The sequence below is a fragment of the Maniola jurtina genome, chromosome 10 (genome assembly GCF_905333055.1).
Source record: "Maniola jurtina chromosome 10, ilManJurt1.1, whole genome shotgun sequence".
NCBI classification, from domain to species: domain Eukaryota; kingdom Metazoa; phylum Arthropoda; class Insecta; order Lepidoptera; family Nymphalidae; genus Maniola; species Maniola jurtina.
Genome location: NC_060038.1, coordinates 7585954 through 7610708, shown reverse-complemented (window position 1 = coordinate 7610708; position 24755 = coordinate 7585954). Strand labels below are relative to the sequence as shown.

Sequence of the window (24755 nt, the reverse complement as noted above, 5' to 3'; positions counted from 1 at the left end):
TATTGAAACAAATATATAGTGTACTTAGGTACATAATGTAATGTGACTATTAACTACTGTGTATGTATCATCTAATTACCCTAATATTATAAATTATAATACACAATACGGTGAAACCAAGGACATTGCATTTCATTCACGACTGAACCTACGGAATAGATATCGTGACATCCGGAATGGTGCTGCAGGTATCATTTTAATTAGATTTTACTATTAAACTGCATTCCGGTAGCGATAGTAGGTACTGTTAATGTCAGTATTACATTGAACATTGAATGATTTGGCTTAGAGTGCACCATGCTGACCAAATGCAGATTAGCAGATCTCACAGTTTACACCCTTGAGAGCACACACCCATGAGAATACTATGGAGAACTACCTATAAGGCATGCAGGTTTCCGCACGATGACTTCCAGTACCGTTAAGCAAATGATATTTAATTGCTTAAAATGCACAAAAATCTGTAAGTAGATCAAATTTTTACATAACAATGCAATGGTTTATTTTAGTAGAGTTCATTGAATCCCCGAGAGAACCTTAGTTTTCGCGCAAAATATAAGTAATTAGGTAGCTACCTACCATCTAGAGAGCAATAAGTAGATCTAGACTATTTTTGAGGAAGCTGGAAAGGTTAAAAAAGCTGCAAATAAAAAGATTCCCATGATGATCTTTCATAGTTTAGGAACCTGTTCTGTTGGATTTACTTTACCAATTACCAATACAGGGTAGGTACTTCGTTGATTAGATACAATAGTTTCTTAAATATCGTTCATCGATGAGATATCTTTGTTTTTCTCTGTCCTGACAAGTAAATCAAGCTAGTACTTGATTTCGAAGCACCTATACAAAGACTATGCAAATTAATTGAAAATCGAAAAATATTTATTGATTTTTCCTTTTTTTTGGATTACTTAATCGTAATCCAAAAAAAAACCTTCGTGCCTACTCAAATTCATGAAGATGTCATCAATCATATACTCAGAAAAAAGTATACACTAACCCAAAGAGTGAAAACGAAAGTAAGAACTATCCACTTACCCAACATCCTATTGACTTCTTTTTCAGTCATCATCATCCTCGACGTTCTTCATGGCGTACTATCTGTAACAAACAAGCGCTTACGTCACTACCCCATGTAGAAACCCCTGCTTTTCTAGCTTTATAACCACAATAATTATTGAGTTTCAAAATATGTAATCCACTTATTCGCAATCTATTGAATTTCTAGTAATTATTACATACGAATTTGCAAAAAAACTTTGGAAAATTCAGCTACATTTTCCAAAGCTTTTGGACGTAATAAAATCATTTTTTATTTTTGTCAGTTAAATTTTAATTCTTATCTGCACCCTGCCTATACTTTGTGAGGGAGGTTTGTACGAACCAACATTACCTTTATATGCTTTGCCCCGATCCGACCACCAGCAAATGTTAGCACAATTAACTACACAACACTGAACTAAACTAAAACCATAAAAGAATAAAATTAGTACACTCAAACAGAACTTAAACCGATTTTTGTGTCGTTTTCACTTAGATTTAAATCCATTTTAAGTAAATTGTGTGGGGAATGTTGTAAAGATTTTTTTTGGGTTCCCGTAGAGGCATCTCTACGAGGGTTGGAAAGCGGGCCGCGGAAATGCACGAAAGCCACCGAGCTTTGCCGAATGTTAATACTATGCAGGACCGTATTGAAATTTCACTGAAAATCGACCTCGTACAAAATTACATGCAATTGAAAATTCTTAATACACGTAAGTTTAAGTATAAAATAGACTATTCCAATTTCAAAATTCAGTACAAAGAACGAATTATTTTAACTCACAAGGGCACAAAGTATGAATTATGACGTAAAATGTACATTACTTTATTTTTACCACAGTCACTAGAAACTTGTAAAATTACATAAGCAAAGGGAGAGCTGTAATTTTGAAGTAAGTCCGTGCCTGGTATACCCTGCAGTGAGGTCGTCGTTTCGACGCCATATTTTCCGCGCATGCGCTACAATTTTCCTTTACGAAGCAATCGCTAACCCCTACCGTACACAAATAGCTACGGGTGTTTGGAACAGTGTTACCAGTTTAGTATTAATTATTTCGTTGCTATCATTGCAAGGATATGTATATTGATAAGGCGTTATTAAGTATATTTTTGTCGTTTATTTTTACTTTTCAAATTGGTTTTCTACGTTTTCATACGATGGTCGTGTGGGAAATTCATGGTGCTGCGCGCGCAATTCTCATCCTTATGCCCTACTCCAAGCACATTGACAGTAGGTAGAGCATGGGATCAATACAATGACGTCACGCCATTGAACGTAGATGCGGAAGACTTCACTCTACTTCCCTTCATGATACGGAAATATCTGCAGACTCGTTTAATATAGTTAGGTACTTGTTTCACTTTCCGCAACTATACGCCGCAAATATCTAAACTCTATATTTATAGAAATACGAGTACCTAGTAAGTACCTACCTACTTAATCTTAGAGTTTGTTACGAAAAGAAACGGCCAAGTGCGAGTTAGACTCGCGCACCGAGGGTTCCGTACTCGGGTATTTTTTCCGACATTTTGCACGATAAACCAAAAATTACTATGCATAAATTATATAAAAATCTGTTTTAGAATGTACAGCTAAAGCCCTTTCATATGATAACCCACTTAGTTCTCTTACTTTGAAAATTGAAACACATTTTTTTTTTTAAACTGTATCCACGAGGATGAAGTTGCGGGCATTACTTATATTCTATTAAAGTGGTATAATTGGTAACTCTTAGACCTTCTTAATTAGGTAATGATCCCGATGACACTCGCATGTGCCTAGCTACCTGCTCGTACCTACCTATTATATCCTGCGCTTGCTTTAAATAGGTCACAGGTAAACATGCTAATAATTATTTCAAATTGGCTGCATTCTTCATATTCAACGTATTTCAAGGCCGGCAACATTCCCCATTAGGAACGTATGATTCTATGGTAATCATACTGCGTCATTTATATGAAGCACGTACATAGGCTACAATAGAGACTATGAATTAGTTTCAATGCGTTTTCAGCCCTTAGGGGCTTCGCTTTCACGATTGGGATATTATTGCTTAGACGCTGAGGGAATTAAGGAATCATTCGACTAAAATGGAGCCTAAAAGGCATAATACTCTTGGGAAACTATAAGGAAATCGATTTATTTCTGAATTGCAACATTGTATTGTTGCAACATCTTAATTATGACAATACTTAAAATGCAAGTAGAGGCACGTATAACTTATATAGAATTTACTTTTCCCGCGACTTCATTTTCCTAGTTTTTTTTTTATTCCGTAGGAAATTCTATATTTTACCGACATAAAGAGTAGTTAAGATCACACCTTGTATAGGTCCTGAGAGCCTGCAAGTCTCGTCAAAATTTCAAGGTTCAGTTTCTCGCTAAACCCCATTTTGGGCGCATTATACTTGGACAGAACGATATTTGAAAATAAGAGTAGGTCCAAGTCAAGGTAAATAGAACTAAGGCTATTTGCCGGCAAGCTTTTGCCAGACAAAGGCATTAAGTATATCTACATACAATACATAGTTCTAGTCCATTACCGGAAAAATCTCTGTAAGCCTTGATAGTTGAGCCGTTTTCCGGAAATATTTTACACACTTGGTTGTAGAGTAATTGTCGGGCAATGTATTATAGAGATTTTCCCGCCATTCTTACTACAAACACGAAACCCGAGTAAAGTCCTATGGCGGGCGCTGTAAAACACTGCCGAAACCTTTGCCGAGAAAATTGCTACATTCCTATATTTGTATAGTCTTTTATCCTTAAAACCGATATTGGTTGGGAGACATCTACCGGGCAAAACCACGACAAAATACAAATCTTGGCCGTCGAGGTCCCGCAGATTAAATAAAGCTCTACAAACCTTGCTTGTAGGTTAATTGCCGCATACCTTGAGACAAAACTTACTTTTCAAGTCAACTGCCGGGTAAAAACTGTTTTACAGTCTGTAAGTACTTATATTAAAATATTTATTTTCAGCTCTACAAAATTTTAGTTCATACCTTGATTTCGTAGCAAATCCAGTTATAAACGACGAGAGTATGATCCAGATCACATAAGTGAATCCTCACTTGCACTTTTTATATTACACACTTTGTTTAATCCTTTTGTTTCAACGAGTAGGTACTAAACCGTCTGCAACAGACTGTAATTCGAGCCAACTGAATTAAGGACATGCAGCAAGACATTGATATACAGGTGAAAAGTTACGCACGAAAATGTTACATGTACACTTTATTTTAGAAGCTAATTTCCCAAATACCAGCAAGGGTATGAGTAAGAAATAGGTAGATTTAAACTTGTTTTACAGAACCGATAGCACTAATTAACATTGTCGAACTTGTTTAGTACGCTCGTATAGGTAATTATCAGAAGCGCCGAATATTATTGGCAACGATTACAATTCGTAAAAAAAACAAAAACTTCCTGCCAATACTAAAAATTTAAATTACTTCCATTCGAAGTTTTACGAAGATTAATAAAATAATCTAGCAATTATCTAGGTATTCATGCAACTTTGTATTTTTATTGCTTTTTGTAAGTAATTTAAATTAGTTCAATATTTGCTGTTCTCTACGACAATGTAAACTTAATAACTACGCATTAGAATTATCTATTAATTAATTAGTATTTTCCTTAGGTATATAGGGATTAATTTACTCTATTTCAAATTACTTGAGTGAAAAGTATACAGGTATTGCAAGATTTTTGCCTATTTAATCCTATTCCAAAAATAATAAATAATCGGTGAAATCCATTTTAAATGTTCGCCGTAACGAGTATGAAAAACCAGAAAACAAATACCTACTGAAATTAAATTATCATTTATAACAAAAGATAAGCTTTTCAACGAAAACTTACAAGCTTGTTTGAATATTAAATCTCTCAAATGGATTAAGTATGTTGTGAACACTCGATTTACTTAAAAACGGGTTTATGTAATAAAATATAAATACATATAACATTTAAAAACATTTATATACTCATTGATCAATAAAATAACGCTAGTTATTAAATAATCGACGTGTTAAAATAAATAATCAATATATCTAAAAGTGACGTCTATAGTTCGATTATATTACAAAAGTTGGTTTGAACGAAAAATACCAAATGGACGGCAAGCTTATTAAATTAGGGATTCAGTATCAGTAATCTTACATAAGCTCGTATTTAATTTTTTGTTGAATATGAGAAAAATGGACCAAATTATTCAAAAAGAATATTTCAAAATCTCGAAACTAAGTAAACCAGGACTAAACGAAGGCAAAAGAAATCAAGAGATCGTAAATGAATAGTTAGTAAACTTTTTAATTTTAATTAAATCTCAACTCTAAGACATTATTTTACAAACTACGTTTTGAGATAAAACGCTAGCTTCTAGCTTATCTTATCTCAAAACTGCATCACTTGCACTTGAATCAAAACGAGATAATTACACGAGTAGATAATTGACGCGTAATAATATTATGGTCCACGCGTGGCGACCGAGACCAGATTCTCAACTGTTTTATTTTAGAGCTGGCACGCTTCGGCCGTGAAAATATTGCAAAGGTGTATAAATGTAGGCAGTTAGTATCTACACTACATACTCCAAGCTGATGAGTAATTCACAATGTCGTTCGTTGACTGCCGCGGACTTCGATATTAATTGATGTAGCATTTAGCGCTTTGTAGGTGCAAAGTTTCACACTGCGTTTATCACTTCCAAACCTAAATACTATTCTTGTTCTGTATCTGGTACGTTGTATCGATCCATTTTTAATCAACATAAAAGGTTTGATCCGTTTTTTTGGTTTTTTTTTCTAAACTGAAGACTTTTTGAGGTCGGTTTTATATTTATTTGATATCGGTGAAATGCCTAGTAGGTAAAGGTAAAAGTATCAAGTCTAGAGTAGTGCTTACTTCGTTATCAAATATAAACAGTTTTATGACAACGAAATTTTTTTACAGTTGAGAATGAAAGATTATTATCTACCTACTTACCAGCAAAATTCTGAGCAAGAAAAGATCTGTGATCAATATCTACTCTCCATTTCCTTTCAACTAAGCTTAAAGCTAAAACGAGAAGTCGAAAAGACAGTAACGAAACAGGTGGGGTTTGAATAGATACACCCTATATAGGTACTATCACAGAATATTGCCTTTCCGGTAATACTAAGCTAAGCCAATATGCTTAATATAATAATTAGATATACTAATATAAACCGTTAAGCTATTCAGGCTTTAAGCAACTCGGTGCTGCACGTCATATTAGATATTATATGTCTGTGTTTTATGATGAGTTGGTACCTAGTTACTTAAGTAAATCGCTCTAATTGATCCCCATATTTTATCACATGTTACTTTGTTTATGGACTGTGATAGGTAGTTTAAACGCTGACTCATAAGGAACGCGAAACGGAAACCAACACGACTCCAAATACCAATTTTCAAGGTATACCTACTTATTAAATTAACAAGTGTAAATTAAAAATTTATAACACCCCCGACAAGTGTAGGTTACGGTAACTAGAAAAGAGCTGATAACTTTCAAACGGCTGAACCGATTTTCTTGGATTATAGCTAAGAACACTCTCGATCAAGCCACCTTTCAAACGAAAAAACTAAAAATTAGGTTCATTAGTTTAGGAACTACGATGCCACAGACGGATACACAGATACACACGGCAAACTTATAACACCCCCTTTTTGGGTCGGGGGTTAAAAAGTTAAAAAATGACAGACTCTCACACAAACTTTATCTCCTATTTAATCTCTTTCCCGGTAGAATTTTCATGAAATTCTTTCTTAGTGAGGCTCCACGATATAAAAGGAACCTATATTGTCAAAATGTAAATTTTTAGCCTCACCAGGTTAGGTAGACTAGTCCGTCAATCAATCAGTGAGGAGTCAGAACAAGACTTTTTATATGTAGAGTGATTGTAATTTCACGCCATGAGTCCATCACGTGCACGTGTGTATTTCACGTGGTTTTAGAAACGAGTCACCGCAAGGTTCAAACGCACTTACAATGCGCTGGGTAACGCGACGCGGCGCGATGCGGCACGTCAAATATAGTCTAAGTATATTTACTACTTACTTTAAATGTAATTTAGTTTGTATGAAGCAAAGCGCACTTGAGCAACGCTGCCTGACGCGGAGCAGCAATTAGTATAGTTTATATGAGTTTGTATGGACTGTGGAGCAAGGCGCTGCGTGCTAAGTGTGTTTGGACCTTTGGAATGAGAAGGGATTAAGCCATAGTCCACAACACTAGCCAAGTGAGAATAGGCAGACTTCACACACCTTTGAGAACATTATGGAAAATTTTCAGGCATACACGATTTCTTACAGTGTTTTTCTTCACCGTAACGTACCGTTCAGTTTCGGTATCTACTGTAAAATCATTAGGATCGGCGCGTGTGACTCATCTGTAGACTGTAACGACTATATAACGATTGTGTGATCATCAGTATCAGGTACTAGCTGATGCCCACGACTTCGTCCACTTGGATTTAGGTTTCTAAGAATCCCGTGAGAACTCTTTGATTTTCCGGGATAAAGAATATGTTAATTACTCTCCAGGTCTTTCGGTATACTTATCTATGCAAAAAATACGTTGATCAGTTGCTCCGTTGCGTTGTGATTGAAGAATAACTCCAACAGACAAACATACTTTCACATTTTCAGAACTTGCTCGCCAAGAGACACCTTACTTATGAGTATCTACTTAGATTTTGATCTCTTAAAATCTTACAAATTTCAAACACACCTGTCCTTCTCAGCCTTTCTTTATACTTATGTGATATTACTCACGTAGGTGCCGGTACGAAATAAATAAGTAATAAATAGATAAGACTCCGATTTGATTTGTATTGTACTATAGTCACAATGACCGACTTTTCTTATCGTTACGACGTCTTTGTTTGAACGCTCGGCCACTATTACCTGCGATTTAATTGATAAAGTAACAGCTTCCTTATCAAATGTGAACGCTACGATGTGCAAATTCTGAAATTGTAATAACTACGAGTATCTTACTTTTATAATTTTGTGTGTGTCATTCAAAGTGATTTTTTTGAAGAGAGTACTCGCAATCAAGTCTGTGTGTTTATAAGTATTGAGTAGCGGTTGATAATGCGTTTATTACAGCAATAGAGGCCCAATTACCTGCATCACAACGACTCCAATCCTTACATGTAATACCGGTTGAGTGCCTTCTATCATTGCCAATTGGAATAATCGGGCACAGGCGCGACCAGTCGGGCAGAACTCTTACCAGTCGAAGCCGGTAGTATGTCTTACGTTGCACTTACGGTGCAACGCCTATAAGCCAGAGAGATATCTTTTAACCAAGTCTCATTGTTTTCAATATGCAAACAGAACAACATTATCTTATCGTTTGACATTAGTCGAAGTAATACGTTGCCGGTTACACGCCTCGTGAACGATAGCTGTGATGTGAAATCTCGCATTAGTTAAAATATATTCGAGTGCGTTCCGAGAGATGAACTTTGTATGTTTGTTTTGAATTATTTATCACACCTCTCGTTACTATAATGACGGACAGTTCTCTTGATCTTCACGAGTTGGAAAAATTGAGGTTTGTTTCATGATTTTTTTAATGCTTCTAAACACAAAGTTGCTGTTTTTACGTTTGCAACTAGAGATAACATAGAACCAATAGTATGATAACTGTTAATCTTTTCCAGATCAACAAGTTTTCACAGGGAATCAGAATGTCCGAAACCAAGCATACCCGAAGCATCGCACAAGTGGCGATTAATTCTAGAGCCGGCACTCGTTGGTGCTATGATGGCCATCAATCTTGGGCAGACTTCGCTTCAGAATTTTTATTTGCGGACCGCATGCCATGAATTAAATTACACGGCCGATATATGCGACAGAGGAGTGGGTGAAGAATTCCGCGCGGCGGAGGTAAATTGCAATTTATTTACGATCCTACTGATAACGCATTGTTTTTATAGGTACAAGTTTTAGTCACACTTACTTTTAAAAACAAATCACATTACTTATTTACTTGTATGACTTCCATTGAACTATTGAAACTATAATAAACACTTTTTACTATTACGTGTAATGTGTTTTAAGCCATGCTATGTTTTTTTTCTTTGGTCGGTAGGTACTTTCGTACAAAATACTATTTTCGTAAATTATGCCAATTTGTTCAGTTATAAAAGGTGCTTGCGCATGCAAAAACCGGCCCTTTAGCATATTGTGTGCTAGTCCAAGAGATAGCAACTTAGAAGTAAGTGATTTTGACCCAAAAGTAATTCAATTTTTTTGGAAAAATTTAACTTTAATCTTTTCTCCTGTAAATTTCTTATTTGCCACATAGCGGAATTAGCATGCGTAGCGACGATTTATTCTTTTCAGTTTCCACTCGGCGGCAATTTTCGCGATGTTGTAAAAAATTTACATGTGCTTGGATAAGCCTTCTAATAGTGTATAGTTTTTTTTATTTACTAAGACTGTTAGTGAATGCTGATAATAATAATACGTAGTTATTTAAGTAATTAAATTAAACGATGCGTATCGCCGGATACGGAGGCGGAACAAAAGGTTCCTTGTAGCTGAATGATAAATTAGACACTGCAAACATAAGGAAGGACGTTGATACGGCGTACAACACTTGCGAATTCGACTATCAATGCTATCACAGCTCAATACGAATAGGTATTTCTACCAGCATTTTTAATTTAGAACAAATTGTTCCCCTTTATACGAAATGAAATCATTTTTTTAAAGACTTAATTAATTTTATTAAATAAAAATATCATTACAATATTAAACCCTAATTAGTCCCACTAGGTAGCTACCTCTTGTAGGTACATTTAAAAAAAATCACACAGTTGTGAATAAAAGATTCAAAAGGACCTCCAAATGCCGGGATAGGGCAAAATTTCAGTTTTTGCCCTGTCACACCTACTTACCTATGAGTAGGTATATCAATTTCTGTAATATAATTTTATCTGGTTTTCATGACATAATAATAATTTTAAGTACGTTAGATCTGTTACACAATCACGCTTAATTTTGTTAACACAGCCTAAACAGGTAGAGATTTGGAAGGAATTAATATTCATTGAGTACCTACCCATTTATAAATCCAATTTTTATTTAAATTCCAGGCAGGCAGCCAAGCTTTGGTCTCCAGTATAAACGTGAGCCGAAGCTTCATAGGCTCCCTTATATCTACAGTTGTGCTCTTATTCGTTGGACCATGGAGTGACTGCAGTGGTAGAAGGAAACCACTGCTCATAGTACCTTTAATAGGAATGTGCGTGATGACCACAGGAGTATTGCTGATGCTTACATTTCCTGGCGCGAGTACAGCTCAGGTCCTTTATGTTGTACAAATCCCTATATCGATGGGTGGAAACTTTGGATTGTTGCTAGCAGCTTCGTTTAGTCATATTGGAGACGTAAGTATAGTTCAAGTTTATTATTTAATTTTTAGGTTATGTTTCACAATCTCTTAAAAGCTTGAGAAGGTGGACTGTAAAAAGAAGCTAGACCTGCGATTGCCATATCTGTTTCTGAAAAATCTTGATTTTCGCTATTTTGGCGCTGATAGCAGCAGTGAGCATCGTAAGATCAAATTTGGACCTAAAAGTTAGCTATGACCTTGTTATGACTTATAACTTATAAGAGATCTGTCTACATCAAGGTCTACATAGTCACGAAGACCATTTGACGCAGTGTCAATTTTAATTCCAGGTACGCTCGGTGGGGCGCTTCAATCGGCATCATTTTGTATAGCACACGACTTCCAGGGTCCTTGTAGTGTATGTCTATTTCACTAGTAGACAACCTGTCTAAGCATTCTTTTTTCAAAATTACACATGAGGTCTAACTTTTATGTGCTAGGATTATCTCAGGTTATCTCGCGACGATCCTGATAAAAACAACAGCCCGGCTAGCATGGGCAGTAGATAAAAATTATATTCACGATTATATCCACTGATTTCTATGCATCGGTGGGTATAATCGGGGGATACAATTTTTATCTACTGCCCATGCTAGCTGGGCAGGAACTGTTGTTATACAGGATATGAATGAATTTATGACAGTACATTAACGGCTGATAATGAGATTATTATAGACAATGCTATCTCTTTACGCCGTTTGTATAAGTTATAATAAAATTTAATTTACGATCGTTTGATGCTTTCCTACTAAGTAAATACAATTTTTAAATAAATAAATGGTGGTTCTTTCTAACAAAGGTTTTTTTATAGGAAATAATATTTCGGTACCGTTAACGGCCACTTCAAGTTTATCTTCAGGTGTAGCAGTAATTTTTTGATCAGCAGTCTTTTCTAGTTTAGCAGTCACTTCTTGATCAGCAATCTTTTCTAGTTTGGCGACTTTTTGTAGTTTGGCAGTCATTCTTTGATCAGCAGTCATTTCTAGACAGACGATCTCTCCTAGTTTAGCTGTTAGTTCTTGATGAGCAGTAAATTCTAGTTTGGTATCTCTTCTAGTTTAGCTGTCACTTTTTGATCAGCAGAAATTTTTAGTCTGGTAACCTCTTCTAATTCTCCATCAGCAGTTATTTCTAGTTTTGTGATCTTTCCTAGTTTAGCAATTACTTTTTGATCAGCAGCCATTACTATTTTGGTGACCTCCTCAGTTTAGCTGTCACTTCTTGATCAGCAATCTTTTCTAGTTTGGTGACTTTTTGTAGTTTGGCAGTCATTCTTTGATCAGCAGTCATTTCTAGACAGACGATCTCTCCTAGTTTAGCTGTTAGTTCTTGATGAGCAGTAAATTCTAGTTTGGTATCTCTTCTAGTTTAGCTGTCACTTTTTGATCAGCAGAAATTTTTAGTCTGGTAACCTCTTCTAATTCTCCATCAGCAGTTATTTCTAGTTTTGTGATCTTTCCTAGTTTAGCAATTACTTTTTGATCAGCAGCCATTACTATTTTGGTGACCTCCTCAGTTTAGCAGTCACTTCTTGATCAGCAATCTTTTCTAGTTTGGCGACTTTTTGTAGTTTGGCAGTCATTCTTTGATCAGCAGTCATTTCTAGACAGACGATCTCTCCTAGTTTAGCTGTTAGTTCTTGATGAGCAGTAAATTCTAGTTTGGTATCTCTTCTAGTTTAGCTGTCACTTTTTGATCAGCAGAAATTTTTAGTCTGGTAACCTCTTCTAATTCTCCATCAGCAGTTATTTCTAGTTTTGTGATCTTTCCTAGTTTAGCAATTACTTTTTGATCAGCAGCCATTACTATTTTGGTGACCTCCTCAGTTTAGCTGTCACTTCTTGATCAGCAATCTTTTCTAGTTTGGTGACTTTTTGTAGTTTAGCAGTCATTCTTTGATCAGCAGTTATTTCTAGACAGGAGATCTCTCCTAGTTTAGCTGTTAGTTCTTGATGAGCAGTAAATTCTAGTTTGGTATCTCTTCTAGTTTAGCTGTCACTTTTTGATCAGGAGAAATTTTTAGTCTGGTAACCTCTTCTAATTCTCCATCAGCAGTTATTTCTAGTTTTGTGATCTTTCCTAGTTTAGCAATTACTTTTTGATCAGCAGCCATTACTATTTTGGTGACCTCCTCAGTTTAGCAGTCACTTCTTGATCAGCAATCTTTTCTAGTTTGGCGACTTTTTGTAGTTTGGCAGTCATTCTTTGATCAGCAGTCATTTCTAGACAGACGATCTCTCCTAGTTTAGCTGTTAGTTCTTGATGAGCAGTAAATTCTAGTTTGGTATCTCTTCTAGTTTAGCTGTCACTTTTTGATCAGCAGAAATTTTTAGTCTGGTAACCTCTTCTAATTCTCCATCAGCAGTTATTTCTAGTTTTGTGATCTTTCCTAGTTTAGCAATTACTTTTTGATCAGCAGCCATTACTATTTTGGTGACCTCCTCAGTTTAGCAGTCACTTCTTGATCAGCAATCTTTTCTAGTTTGGCGACTTTTTGTAGTTTGGCAGTCATTCTTTGATCAGCAGTCATTTCTAGACAGACGATCTCTCCTAGTTTAGCTGTTAGTTCTTGATTAGCAGTAAATTCTAGTTTGGTATCTCTTCTAGTTTAGCTGTCACTTTTTGATCAGCAGAAATTTTTAGTCTGGTAACCTCTTCTAATTCTCCATCAGCAGTTATTTCTAGTTTTGTGATCTTTCCTAGTTTAGCAATTACTTTTTGATCAGCAGCCATTACTATTTTGGTGACCTCCTCAGTTTAGCTGTCACTTCTTGATCAGCAATCTTTTCTAGTTTGGTGACTTTTTGTAGTTTGGCAGTCATTCTTTGATCAGCAGTCATTTCTAGACAGACGATCTCTCCTAGTTTAGCTGTTAGTTCTTGATGAGCAGTAAATTCTAGTTTGGTATCTCTCCTAGTTTAGTTTAGTTTAGTTTGCAATCACTTTTTGATCAGCAGCCATTACTATTTTTGTGACCTCCTCAGTTTAGCTGTCACTTCTTGATCAGCAGAGTTTTCTAGTTTGGCGACCTCTTGTAGTTTAGCAGTCACTTCTTGATCAGCAGCCATTTCTAGTAAGGTGATCTCTTCTAGTTTAGCTGTTAGTTCTTGATCAGCAATTTTTTCTAGTTTGGAGACCTCTTGTACTTTAGCAGTCATTTCTTGATCAGCAGCCATTTCTGGTTAGGCGATCTCTTCTAGTTTAACTGTCAGTTCTTGATCAGCAGTCATTTCTAATTTGGTGTCTCTTACAATTTTGCTGCCACTTTTCGAACAGCATCACTTTATGGTCTCGTAACCTCTTCTAGTTTAGCTGTCAGTTCTTGATCAGCAGTAATTTCTAGTTTGGTGACCTTTCCTAATTTAGCATCACTTCTTGATCAGTGGCTATGACTATTTTGGTGATTTCGTCTAGTTTAGCTGTCAGTTCTTGATCAGCAATAATAATTTTTAGTTCAGCAGGCACTTCAAGTTTGGCAGTCATTTCCTTAGGCTAAGCCTAACCACTTAATTGTTTCTTGATAAAATATTTTTGGTTAAGTTGGTTTTTTACCACCTTATCCAAAAGAAGATTTTTAATATGTTAATTATTGTTACGATATCAAGAAGCTATCTCTAATTTCCTAATCCAGTCTGAAAGGCTGATTGATATTATGATAACCGTATCGCAACTAAAAATAAGCTGGTGGCTGCCCGTTTTTCCCCTTAAGTTTCCGAACTCTAAAATATCTCTTATATACAGTTATCTTATATTATTAAAATTTAAAATACGTTAACAGATAAGCATTTTTGATAGTAAATACGGAAGTACCCGAGTTCGTATTTTGATACCTTCGCCTAATAGACTAGATGATGTTCACGAGTTCATCCGCGTGGATGTAAGTTTTTAAAATCCCGTGGAAACTTTGATTTTCCGGGATGAAAGTAGCCTATGTCCCTCTCCGGGTTCAAGCTATGTCTGTAGGTAAGTAGCAAATTTTGTCAAAATTGATTAAACGGCTAAGCCGTGAAAAACAGGCAGACAAACAGACACACTTTCGCATTTATAATATTAGCATGGATTAGGCTATTCAAGTATATGTGCATAGGTAATCTTAGAAAAACATTTTCGCCCTTGATGTTTGCGGACGAGCTGTCCGCAACTATCTGCTCCGTAGTCTGTACGAAATAGGTGTTTTAAAGATGTATTGCACGTGTGATTGTAGTCAAGTATGGTCTATAAATTTAAAAAAGTTTAGTTAAAAAAGTTAATGTTTCAGTTGTGTCACGCATCGGGACGCGACGTCACTCGCACGATGGGCACGCACCGCGCCGCCATACAGATCGCTCACGTGGTGGGCTCCGTGAGCGGGCCCCTTCTGTACCGCCACCTTGGATTCTACGGTGTGTTTCCTCTTGTTTTATTACTGCAGGTACTAGCTTTTATTACTCAATGCAAACGCAGTTTAGCAAACATACAGTTGGTAAAAAATTTAAGCACGGACTAGGTACTGTAATGGCTGCACCTTGTTGGCAAGGGTGAATTTTTTATAACATTCAAATCTTATCACGTGGATCAGAAAGTAATAAAAATTGGTTTTTGTCAGTAAAAATAATATGACCCTATTATCTAAAGCTTGTTTGCTTAAAGCAATCCACAGGATATTTTTCAGTTGTTCTGCGCATAGTAGGTACTTACCGTAGTTTTCTTTACCGTACTGTATATTTGCTAAATTGAGCCACTGCAGTGAACCATTTTCCATTGAACAATAATAACCATTAATCATGGCACACAAAATTTCTGATTTTAGTTCTACTAGGAAATAAGCCATTGGTAACTTTTAAAAGTTGGCAGAGTTAGTGTACCTAACCTACAATTAATAAAAGTGGCATGTCATGGTTGCGGGAAAACTTGTAAAGCTTTCAAAACCAATATTTTTAACTTGTATGGCTTTGGCGTAATTAACATAAATTGAATTATTCTAATAGGTAAGTAGTTTGGAAGTATAATACTATGTTCCTAAATGATTGGTAAAAGTGGTTCATTGCAATACTTCCAATGCTTATGCTTCTCATATTTTTATTCAGCTGATTAACAAAAGGGGCTCCCTCGTAGCTTTAGTTTTAAGTTTACGTAATTAATTATATCACCATTACTTACATCCTTCATCCAAGCTTACATCATTATCTTACAAATCCAACAAGTGACAATTAAAGCGTACTTAAATCTTCTTCTTTAATAAATGACTTTGAATTTGGGTCATTGTCAGAGTGAGGGAACTCTCGGTTTGATCCTGAATAGACGATATGTCAAACATTAGGTTATGGTGACGTAAAGTTAAAGCAAAATAGGGCTGCTTTAGGTCTACCTGCTTCAAATGTTACTACATCTGACGCCTACCAGTGACGTCGAGGGCTCGACGTTTTGTTAGAAGTTCCCTAACTGTCGTGAACTGTGTCATTGTGGTGATAATTCACAGATGTGTCGTATAATGTAACACACACACATACACATCATCACTTTCCATAAGGCGTGATTGTGGTCAAGCGCTTCCCTATTAATAAATTTAAAAAATATATATTAACCCTTTAAAATTACCCCTTGTTGACGTGACAACGTCTTATAATTCGATAGAGCCGGCTGCACGCACGAAAAAACATGACTCATGCGGCGTTACCTCGCTCTGAGGCGTTCCATATAAGGCTTGAAGTGCAAGCGAGAGCGCGGAACGAGCGACAAAGAAGCACAATCGGCCTTTGTTGTCACGTTCAACTATCGTCAGTAAACCGACTTTACAGACAACCAATTTTTTTTTGTACAAAGTTGAAATTTTAAGCTTATTCAATGTACAAAATACAAAATATAAATATACAGCTGCATTCAGCTGCATGCCGAGATCTCCGAAGTCATTCCAAATTTGCAACCTGTAAAAAACCATGGAACATAATAAAACGAATTTGCGAAAGATTGTCTAAATGTTTTGGCATTCTTTTCCAGGTGGCATCTCTCATCTACGTGGTGCTCATGGTCAGAGACGTGAACGTGAACCGTGACAACAAAGTAATGGTTCTGAACTGGCGGTTGCCTTTAAATGCTGTACAATGCCTCGTGAGGAAAAGAGAAGAACATAAGAGGATGGTTATTTTACTGATGTTGGTAGTCGCGCTTGGAGACAGGATGTTACTATTAGGTAATAAATATCGCTCAATTGCTTGGCGGATCAGGTTTACCTATATGTTACTTTAAACAGAAGCAGATTTGCAACACCACGATAACGACGTCATACTGTTCGGATGTTGAAAGTGTGTTTCGATCCTACACTTTTTTTTTGCTACGATTTGATTTGCGTTATCACATATCTAGTGGGATATATTGATGGTGGTTAGTTACCACCCTACCGTTAAAGCCGTGCCGGCAAGTGATTACGCATTCCCATAATGCTATGCTGGTTAGAAAATACTCCTTTCAGATTAGCTTGCTTTCATTTTAGACTACATCATCATTTACCGTTGAAATTGCAGTCAAGGGCTAACTTGTATAAGAATTAAAAAATACCACTTAGCGTGAAGTGCGGTATTTTAATTGAACCCAATAGCCCGGGAACAATCACTATGACAACTCTTTGCTTCGGCTATAGAAAAGTCTCGAGAAATTCGCGGGAAAGCGTAGTTGGACTTCTGACCATAATTACCTAAGTGCCTGAACAAACTGGAATAATGGGAAAGGTGTCTGCCATGATTTTGAGGCATTCCAATACATCATATTACTAACAATATTATTGATCTTCCTCACTGATACTTACATGAATAACAAAAAGTGACCTTTAGCAATCGAGGAGCGGAGGAGTAATTTCATTGATAGTGAAAGGAAAGATACAGACCTACATGGCATATAATTAAGGTACGCTATAAAATTACAATATGACAAGTTAGACCTACTGAATACCTACTTGCAAAATTAACACATATATAAATAGCGCTAATAATAATAGTGGTTTATGTTATTACTCAAATAATGACGTCAAGGCAAAACAAACGATGTCATTCTTTACAAAGCCGAAACACCAAGAATGACCGTCTGTTTGAAATTTAGGTAAAAGGAATAAATTAAATGTAAAAAATCTATAAAATCTTTTTAAGGTAAGTAAGTACTAAAATGGAATAATTAAATTCAGCAATCGCAGCCTAGTTGGTCGAACCTTTAAAATGAAATAATTAAAGAGATCCTCTCGGAAACATATTAATACAACTTAAGACTACCCGTGCGAAGACGGAGCATTTGAGTTAGTCTTTTATATGTTGCAACTTAAAGTCAAAACTCTTATTTATCCTATGAAAACTAAGTACTTACCTTTAACTGAAAAAAATAGTCAAATACACTAAATAGAGTTCTGACTTTACCACATTACATAAGTAAGTAGGTTGTATATTATAGTCGGATAAGGAGTTTACACTAAGAAGTTCGGTGGTTATAGCCTGTAGCTGAAAACTGTCATAATATGTAGTTGAACTTAAATAGTAGTAAGTAGAGGAAATACCTACTAAGTATTTATACAATTGTCTACCATAAAATTTTCTTGAACAAGATTGGAACAGTTAAGTTGACCGTCACCGTCGTCTAGCTGTACTCTAACAGGAATTTCCGGTCTAGTAAGTTACAGAATCTTTCTTTACGTGTTCGAAACTTTGCTGAATGCACTGACAAAACTTTTACCTACTCATCTACTGGTAGGTACTTTACTGCGGGGAAGTCTGGAATTCTAGATGAAATATAAAATGACGAATCTACCTACGTAAAACCTACTTTTAACCTACCTAAAATTTACTTTTCTTTAGTATGTTTCCCTTAGTATCTTTAAAACGATTATTTTGTTACAGCTGAGGTATTGCTCGCCTATATGTACTACCGTTACAAGTTCCAGTGGGACGACGTGTTATTTGGTTCATTTCTTGCCTACAGGAACACTATTAGCTTTACTGGTGAGTATAGAGTGTATTATTTTATGGATTATTATTATTACTTTATGTATTATTTTTATATTAACAGATCTCTTTGTAAAAATATAATGTAGTAGGAATTTATAAATCACATTGTGCTGCCATCATACACTGACTATGTTTATAATCCTGTCTGAAGAAGATGATATTGTATACTTCTATAAGGCTCATGTTATACTAAATATAATAAATAAGTTAGCCGTATATCTCAGGGATATGGCTAACTCCCGTGAGATGTTAAAATGACAACTCAATTAGACCATTTCACTAAACAAATCTAGTAACTATATGCCGGTTTATGCCATTTCGCTCCGACAGATATATAGATTTACAGTTGTAACTGTGATGTGACGTCATCCGAGTCACAGCTGAAAATCAGCGCATATGATGCAAGACATTATGCTGGGCTGTAGTGGTGCCACAGATGAAAATGTTACATTTGTATGCTTTGTTTTTATCGGTGACACCAACAACAAATAAATGCATTTTCTTTCTTTCTATAATCATTTTTTAAACGAGGATTCGTGAACATTGCGAAATTTTAATACGATCTGTTGTTGAATAAAAATGGCGTTTTTACACACAAAAAAATGAAAAAAATCACCTCTCAATATCTGATAAGAACACTGATATAAATCGCTTAATCTCAGATAAAATCAAACATGATGCATGACTGTTGCATAAAATCCTTTTTTGTGTAGATACTAGGTACTATTATTTATTATGACCAAATTTAATATGATGAAAATAAAATATATTGTATCAGTTCTTAGCCTTTGGCTCAAGAGTTCTATCCTAATGGTCCTCTAGAGGTCCTAAAGGTCGATTTCAGATGAATCGCGCACGTGTTGCTGAAAATTAGTCTTATCTTAGGATGTGTAGAGTCCATACTCAAAGGGTGCCAAACGGGACCCTATTCTGATAGTATAGTAATCGGAGGCTTAGGCTTCTACTGTCTATCCATCTGCCCGTTCGTCCATCCGCCTGTCACAGAACTGGATATCTCTACAGCTGCAGCTGTAATAGGTATCCAGTTTTTTTTACAGAATACGTGTTACACTTACCTACTATGGCCTCTATCAAAGAAAATAATAAAAATTGTCCCTTCAAAAACATCGAAAATTAGATTTTTTTAAGATTATTTGTTTCAGTTCTGTCTTAAAAACGTACAAGTTTCAAAGTCAGACACAGTTGGTACTTACACACTTTATAACAAAATTAGCATTTTAGCGACTTATTTTAGTCGCAATCTAATCTAGATTATTTTGTTATTGAGACTGTCGAACAAAACACGTGTATCCTTCCAAAGTTACGGAACCCTAGATGTTCCTGTCCTTATCGCACTATGCTGGTTTTTAATTTACATTTTCTTTGCGCCTTGGAACTTGCTATGTTTATTATTGTTTCAGGTACATTACTAATTCTCACAGTATTTAAACGTCGTCTGCGCCTTTCCGACGAGCTGGTTGGAGTGCTGAGCTGCACATCCTACATCATTGCCACGAGCTCACTCATCGCTGCCACCACCACCATCTTCGTGTTCATAAGTAAGTTTCTATAATTTCTTAAATGTAGAATTATATCTGTACCATCTCTTCGACGACCTCCTTAGCGTAGTGGCAGGTGAGTCCAGGACATTTTTTGGAGCCGGATTAGATACTCTTCATATTGTTTGTGACTCCACATTGGCACCTCATTGGCACCGACTCCAAAAAATGTTATTATAGAACTAGATTAACTGGCTAACCCGCTCCGGCTTATTTGGATGTTTCTTAAAATCCTATTAATCCCAAATGCTATAATAAATCTTAGTGCAGGAACCAAAGATTCAGGGTCCATGTTAAAAGAGAACCTACATGCATAAAGGTGCCCACGCACTCGAACTGAACTGCAGCGGAACTACGAGTCGCGTCAGCGCCCCGCACGATATTCTCTCCAGCCGCGCCGCGCGGCAGTGACGTACGCGCGTCGCGGCTGGAGAGAATATCGTGCGCTTAAAATCTCACTCTACCTATTTGAGCAGTAGGTACGTTTATCCATGATATGTGAAGTCAGTCACTTTCTTCTTTTTGTATGTAAATATTTATAGACCAACAAAATTGATTTTCTGGAAAAAACATAATGCCTTCTTTATTTCACAGTTCCAATCATCGGCATCATATCTCAGGGTTCGCAAGTCGTGCAACGACCCTTACTAAACAAGCAGATATTACCAACCGAACAAGGTAACTATATTTTTGCCCGTTTAGCACTAGGGGATGCCCAAGACTTCGCCTGTATAGATTAAGGTTTTGAAAAATCCCGTGGGATTAATTCGCATTAGAAACAAGATTATATTATTAATTTGAGTGATCATATATTTCACTAGCTATCGCGTATTTTGTATGTGATATAATCTTTATTTTATCTCTACGGCACTCCTTTATGATTCATTTTCATATTTAAAGTAGACAGCTTTCGCTTGACTACAATCACAAGAGATATCAAAGGCAATATTAAAACTGCAGACACATTACTGTGCTGTTTATGACAACGGCAACGATCAGGAGCAGCATGCAGACTAAAGCGGTTTTTCTAAAATGTTATAAATATGACTCCGATCGAATTCAGTCGCATCACGAATCACGACTGACGAGACGCCACACCTATCTAATGTCTTTACGCCTTAAAAACTAAAGATTTCAGTGGCAAAAATAAATAAAATACAAGCTGAAACTAGCATGTAAAGCATAATATAATGGCCATCAATCAGAGCACCAGATATTTCGTAAAATACTCGTAGGTACCAAGGGATATTAAAACTATAATATTTTTATTTCCAGGTAAAATCTATAGCGTATTGGGTGCCCTAGAATCCGCAACACAAACGTTTTCATCTCCACTGTACTCATTACTCTATACGAAAACTGTGTCATCCGTCCCCGACGCGTGGCTGATCCCCGGCATCATACTAGCCGTAATACAACTGCTTTCATACCTTCTAACTAGAAGACTGCAACGAATCACCCCTAGTGCTGATATTCCCGAGAAAAATGTACCTCTACACAAATTCGAGGCAAGCTGTGACAATACCAAAGAAAAAGATCTTAAAAACAAAGAAGTTAAAAGGGGATTGCCCACAAATTCCTAAAAAGTATATTATTATTTTTTATTTTGTATACCTTAATTAAGTATAACGTTTGTTTAAGTTACATGAATAAAATGATTACATAGATATAATATACTACCCAAAATGGATTTTTACTGAATTATTCTCCCATTCCATTAGCCTGTTTCCGTCCACTGCTGGCCATATGCCTTTCCAAGAGCGCGCCACCAAACACGGTCCTCCGCCTTCCTCATCCAACCGTTCCCCGCCTTCAGGTCATCAGTCCAGCGGGCTGGAGGTTGTCCTACACTGCGTTTACCGATACGCGGTCTCTACTCCACGTTGCCTTGTTTCTCTTTCTGAATATGCTAATCTGAACATAGTGCTGTCAAAAAGGATTTGATTCAAGTTTCTACTAATAATTAGTTCCTACCTACTTAAAGAAAGTTCTTGTATTGTAATACAAACCCATGCAAAGCCAAAATGAATCATGTAGGTGAAAATATTACGAAGACCAATAAATAGTTTTAGTTGCAGTAGGTATAAGGTACCTGGTTTCGCAAAAGCTTCAAAGTTTAGTAAAGAGAGTTTGACTTCGTTCACTTCGAATAAATGCTAGCCACTAGCGAAGTTCTTGAGAAGCCCTGAATACCTTTACTCCAACACGTAATTAGCAACTTTAGAAACTTGAGAGCTTTTTACGTTTAAAAGAAAGTGTAAAATAAAAGCCTTTAATACCAGATGAATAAATTTTAGTAGAACTAAAAATATCGCACGATAATTTCAAAATATTAAGTAAATAATAATTTGCAATTGCCATTTTTTCATGATTATCAAATATTATGTATCAATTTTTAATACACCTTCTGATTCAAAATTTTGAACTAATTTAATCGATCTAATCAAAATCAAATCAGCCTATAGAATTTACTTATACATTTTGATCTTATTTTGATAAGGAGATTGTAATCATTGCAATTATTAAACAATAGTTACCTACCTACTGAAATTTTAATCGGTTGTACACAAAAGTTTCAATAAAAATGCATAGAGACAGTTGAATGTGTTATTGTTAGGTATATTTTATTGTAATTTTTATATTTATGTAACAAAAGATTGTATCTATCTAATTCCATTACCCTTTTGTGCTCAAGTAGTCTTTATAGGATAACAATCATGAGATAAATATTCGATAAAAAAGCAATATAAAAAGCTAAAGATTTCGATATTACAGATTCATTCAAAACCTTCTTGTTGTGTACTTCTGCACTTGTTGTTGAAATAAAACAATCACGTGAGTATTCACTTTATTATTATACCTATATGCAAAATCATTTGAATTATTGTATTCTGGTTTTAAAAATACTTCGTGATTCGTGAATGAAGAAGGAGGTAACTTAGAAAAGCTTCCCTGTATTGGCCACAGAGCGGAAAGCTGTATTTCGTATCAAATATGTGAGCCTATTCAATAACAACTTTTTATTTACTTGGTTACATAAATCTGCCACAAAAATAATGGAACTTGGAAGAGACACGCATGAGAGAATGATGAAAGGTGGGTGTTCAACATTTCAGGCTCCTTTCTCAAGGTCAAGTCTCCGATTTTGTCGTTTGTTCGTATCGATCCCCAAAACTGATTCTATTGACAAATAGCAGGACAGAGACTCTGCTCTTTTTTATAATGATATAATATTACTATGTATATCTATACTGACTGCCTAAAAGTGTAATGTTTTCAGGGTGTACCTATGTATGCGAGATTCTTTATTCCACCATAATTTCTTAATTCCTGAATACATTTGGAATCGGATGTATGGAGTATCGTTAGAATCCTTACCTCATACCGAATTGACTAAGTATAATAATTTTTTCGAAAAAATAAATAAATATGGCGCGGCTTTGTAGCGCCATTTTCAAACGTGAAAAAGTCTTTTCACTTCGTTTTTTGGCAGGCCAGTCGTGTTTCTCAATTTTTTTACTAATAAGACTTGTTTCACAGAATGCAGCGACCAAACTACAACCCAATGATAGCATGCTCGCCAATGCCAAGCAAGCAGCACCCGGTTCACCCCGCCAGCCACTTCGGCCCGCCCCACGTCAACATGGGACCATGCTTCAGCCCTCCAGTCCAACACCAGTACAGGCCCAATGATTGCTTTATGTCAGTATCGACCTTGAAAAGCACTTACCAAATGCCGAAGTCGACCCGCCCGGATCCTTGTTTCAAGTAAAAACGATCTACATTTGACGGAATCTCTACACATTTTGATTTAAATACAAGACGCGTTTGAGTTTATTTTACCGATTGATAGTTTTGTAGAGTGTTTTTTTATGGGTTTATAATATTCGATGAATAATGTCATAATTAAATGATCCAGACAAAAATCACTAGTATATTAAGGAGTCTTGAGAATAAGTTTATATATTTTAATTTACACTAAGTATATATATTGGTTTAGTTGAATATAATTTGGTACCTAAGGCTTTTTTTGTTATGTGTATACCTGATAGTGTAAGTAAGTAATTTTAAGTACAGAATAAATACAGATTTATATAGAAAGAATAATTTTAGGTACAGAGTGAATAATAAATATATAGGGCGTGTAATACCTAACGATGTTTTAACAATAAAAACATTATTGTGCATTTTGATACTTTTATTTTACCTTCACAAAAAGCTAAGTAAGTTACCAACCTAAAGTTGACTTCTGCTCACGAAAGGCCCAAGAAACCAAGTAAGTACTTTATTGCTTGTGCCTTTAATCCACTTATTATCAAGATACACGAGCTCCTCCGTTCCTCGGGATTGAGACTCAACCATTACAAAAATCGAACTTTGCTCTTTTGTTGCGCAATAAGTTCTTTGTGCAACAAGAGATTAAAGACATGTTTAACAATCAACATTTTTTTACTTTTGTATGTCCCCGCCTGAGATACCTACTCTTTAGCGCTGAAGTTCAATTCAGATTGTAGGCTTCTGCACTATAATACTAAGTGAAGCCCGCGTCTTCATCCGCATTGATTTAGGTTTTTCAAAATCTCAAATCTTTGATTTTCCGAGATAAAATGTAGCATAATTACTCATGTGTTAATTCGGGGTAGGCTTTATCAAGCTAACTAGGTAGGCTAAATAAGCTATCTCCGTATTTCAACAAAATCGGTTCAGTCATTGTGACGTGAAAGTCCAAACATCTAAACTTTAACAGCTTATTATAT

General features: G+C 35.8%; 2 protein-coding genes across 5 annotated transcripts in view; one reads left to right on the top strand and one right to left on the bottom strand.

Moving 5' to 3' along the window:
• LOC123868813 overlaps positions 1–5545 on the bottom strand; it is a 93389-nt gene extending 87844 nt beyond the window's left edge. The window contains exons 1-3 of one of the 3 annotated variants that reach the window (XM_045911444.1): positions 5482–5545; positions 4048–4190; positions 1039–1101 (exon numbers count right to left, since the gene is read on the bottom strand). In XM_045911444.1, the coding sequence (XP_045767400.1) occupies positions 1039–1075 (37 nt within the window). In that variant the 5' untranslated portion in view covers positions 1076–1101; positions 4048–4190; positions 5482–5545. Of the gene's footprint in view, positions 1–1038; positions 1102–1393; positions 1659–4047; positions 4433–5481 lie in introns of those variants that run through there. The other 2 variants (XM_045911443.1, XM_045911445.1) reach the window with 2 other exon arrangements.
• Positions 5546–7843: 2298 nt separating this feature from the next.
• On the top strand, positions 7844–23879 carry LOC123868816 (proton-coupled folate transporter-like). 2 transcript variants are annotated; one of them, XM_045911462.1, is made up of 9 exons: positions 7844–8627; positions 8737–8962; positions 10177–10470; positions 14734–14886; positions 16452–16644; positions 18332–18433; positions 19861–19998; positions 20593–20676; positions 23539–23879. In XM_045911462.1, the coding sequence occupies exons 1-9, from the start codon at positions 8584–8586 to the stop codon at positions 23565–23567; spliced, it is 1263 nt and encodes a 420-aa protein (XP_045767418.1). In that variant the 5' UTR covers positions 7844–8583; the 3' UTR covers positions 23568–23879. The 2 variants fall into 2 exon arrangements, with proteins under 2 accessions (XP_045767418.1, XP_045767417.1); XM_045911461.1 differs by lacking the exon at positions 23539–23879 and adding an exon at positions 21274–21593 and having other exon boundaries at positions 7846–8627.
• Positions 23880–24755: the final 876 nt, after the last annotated feature.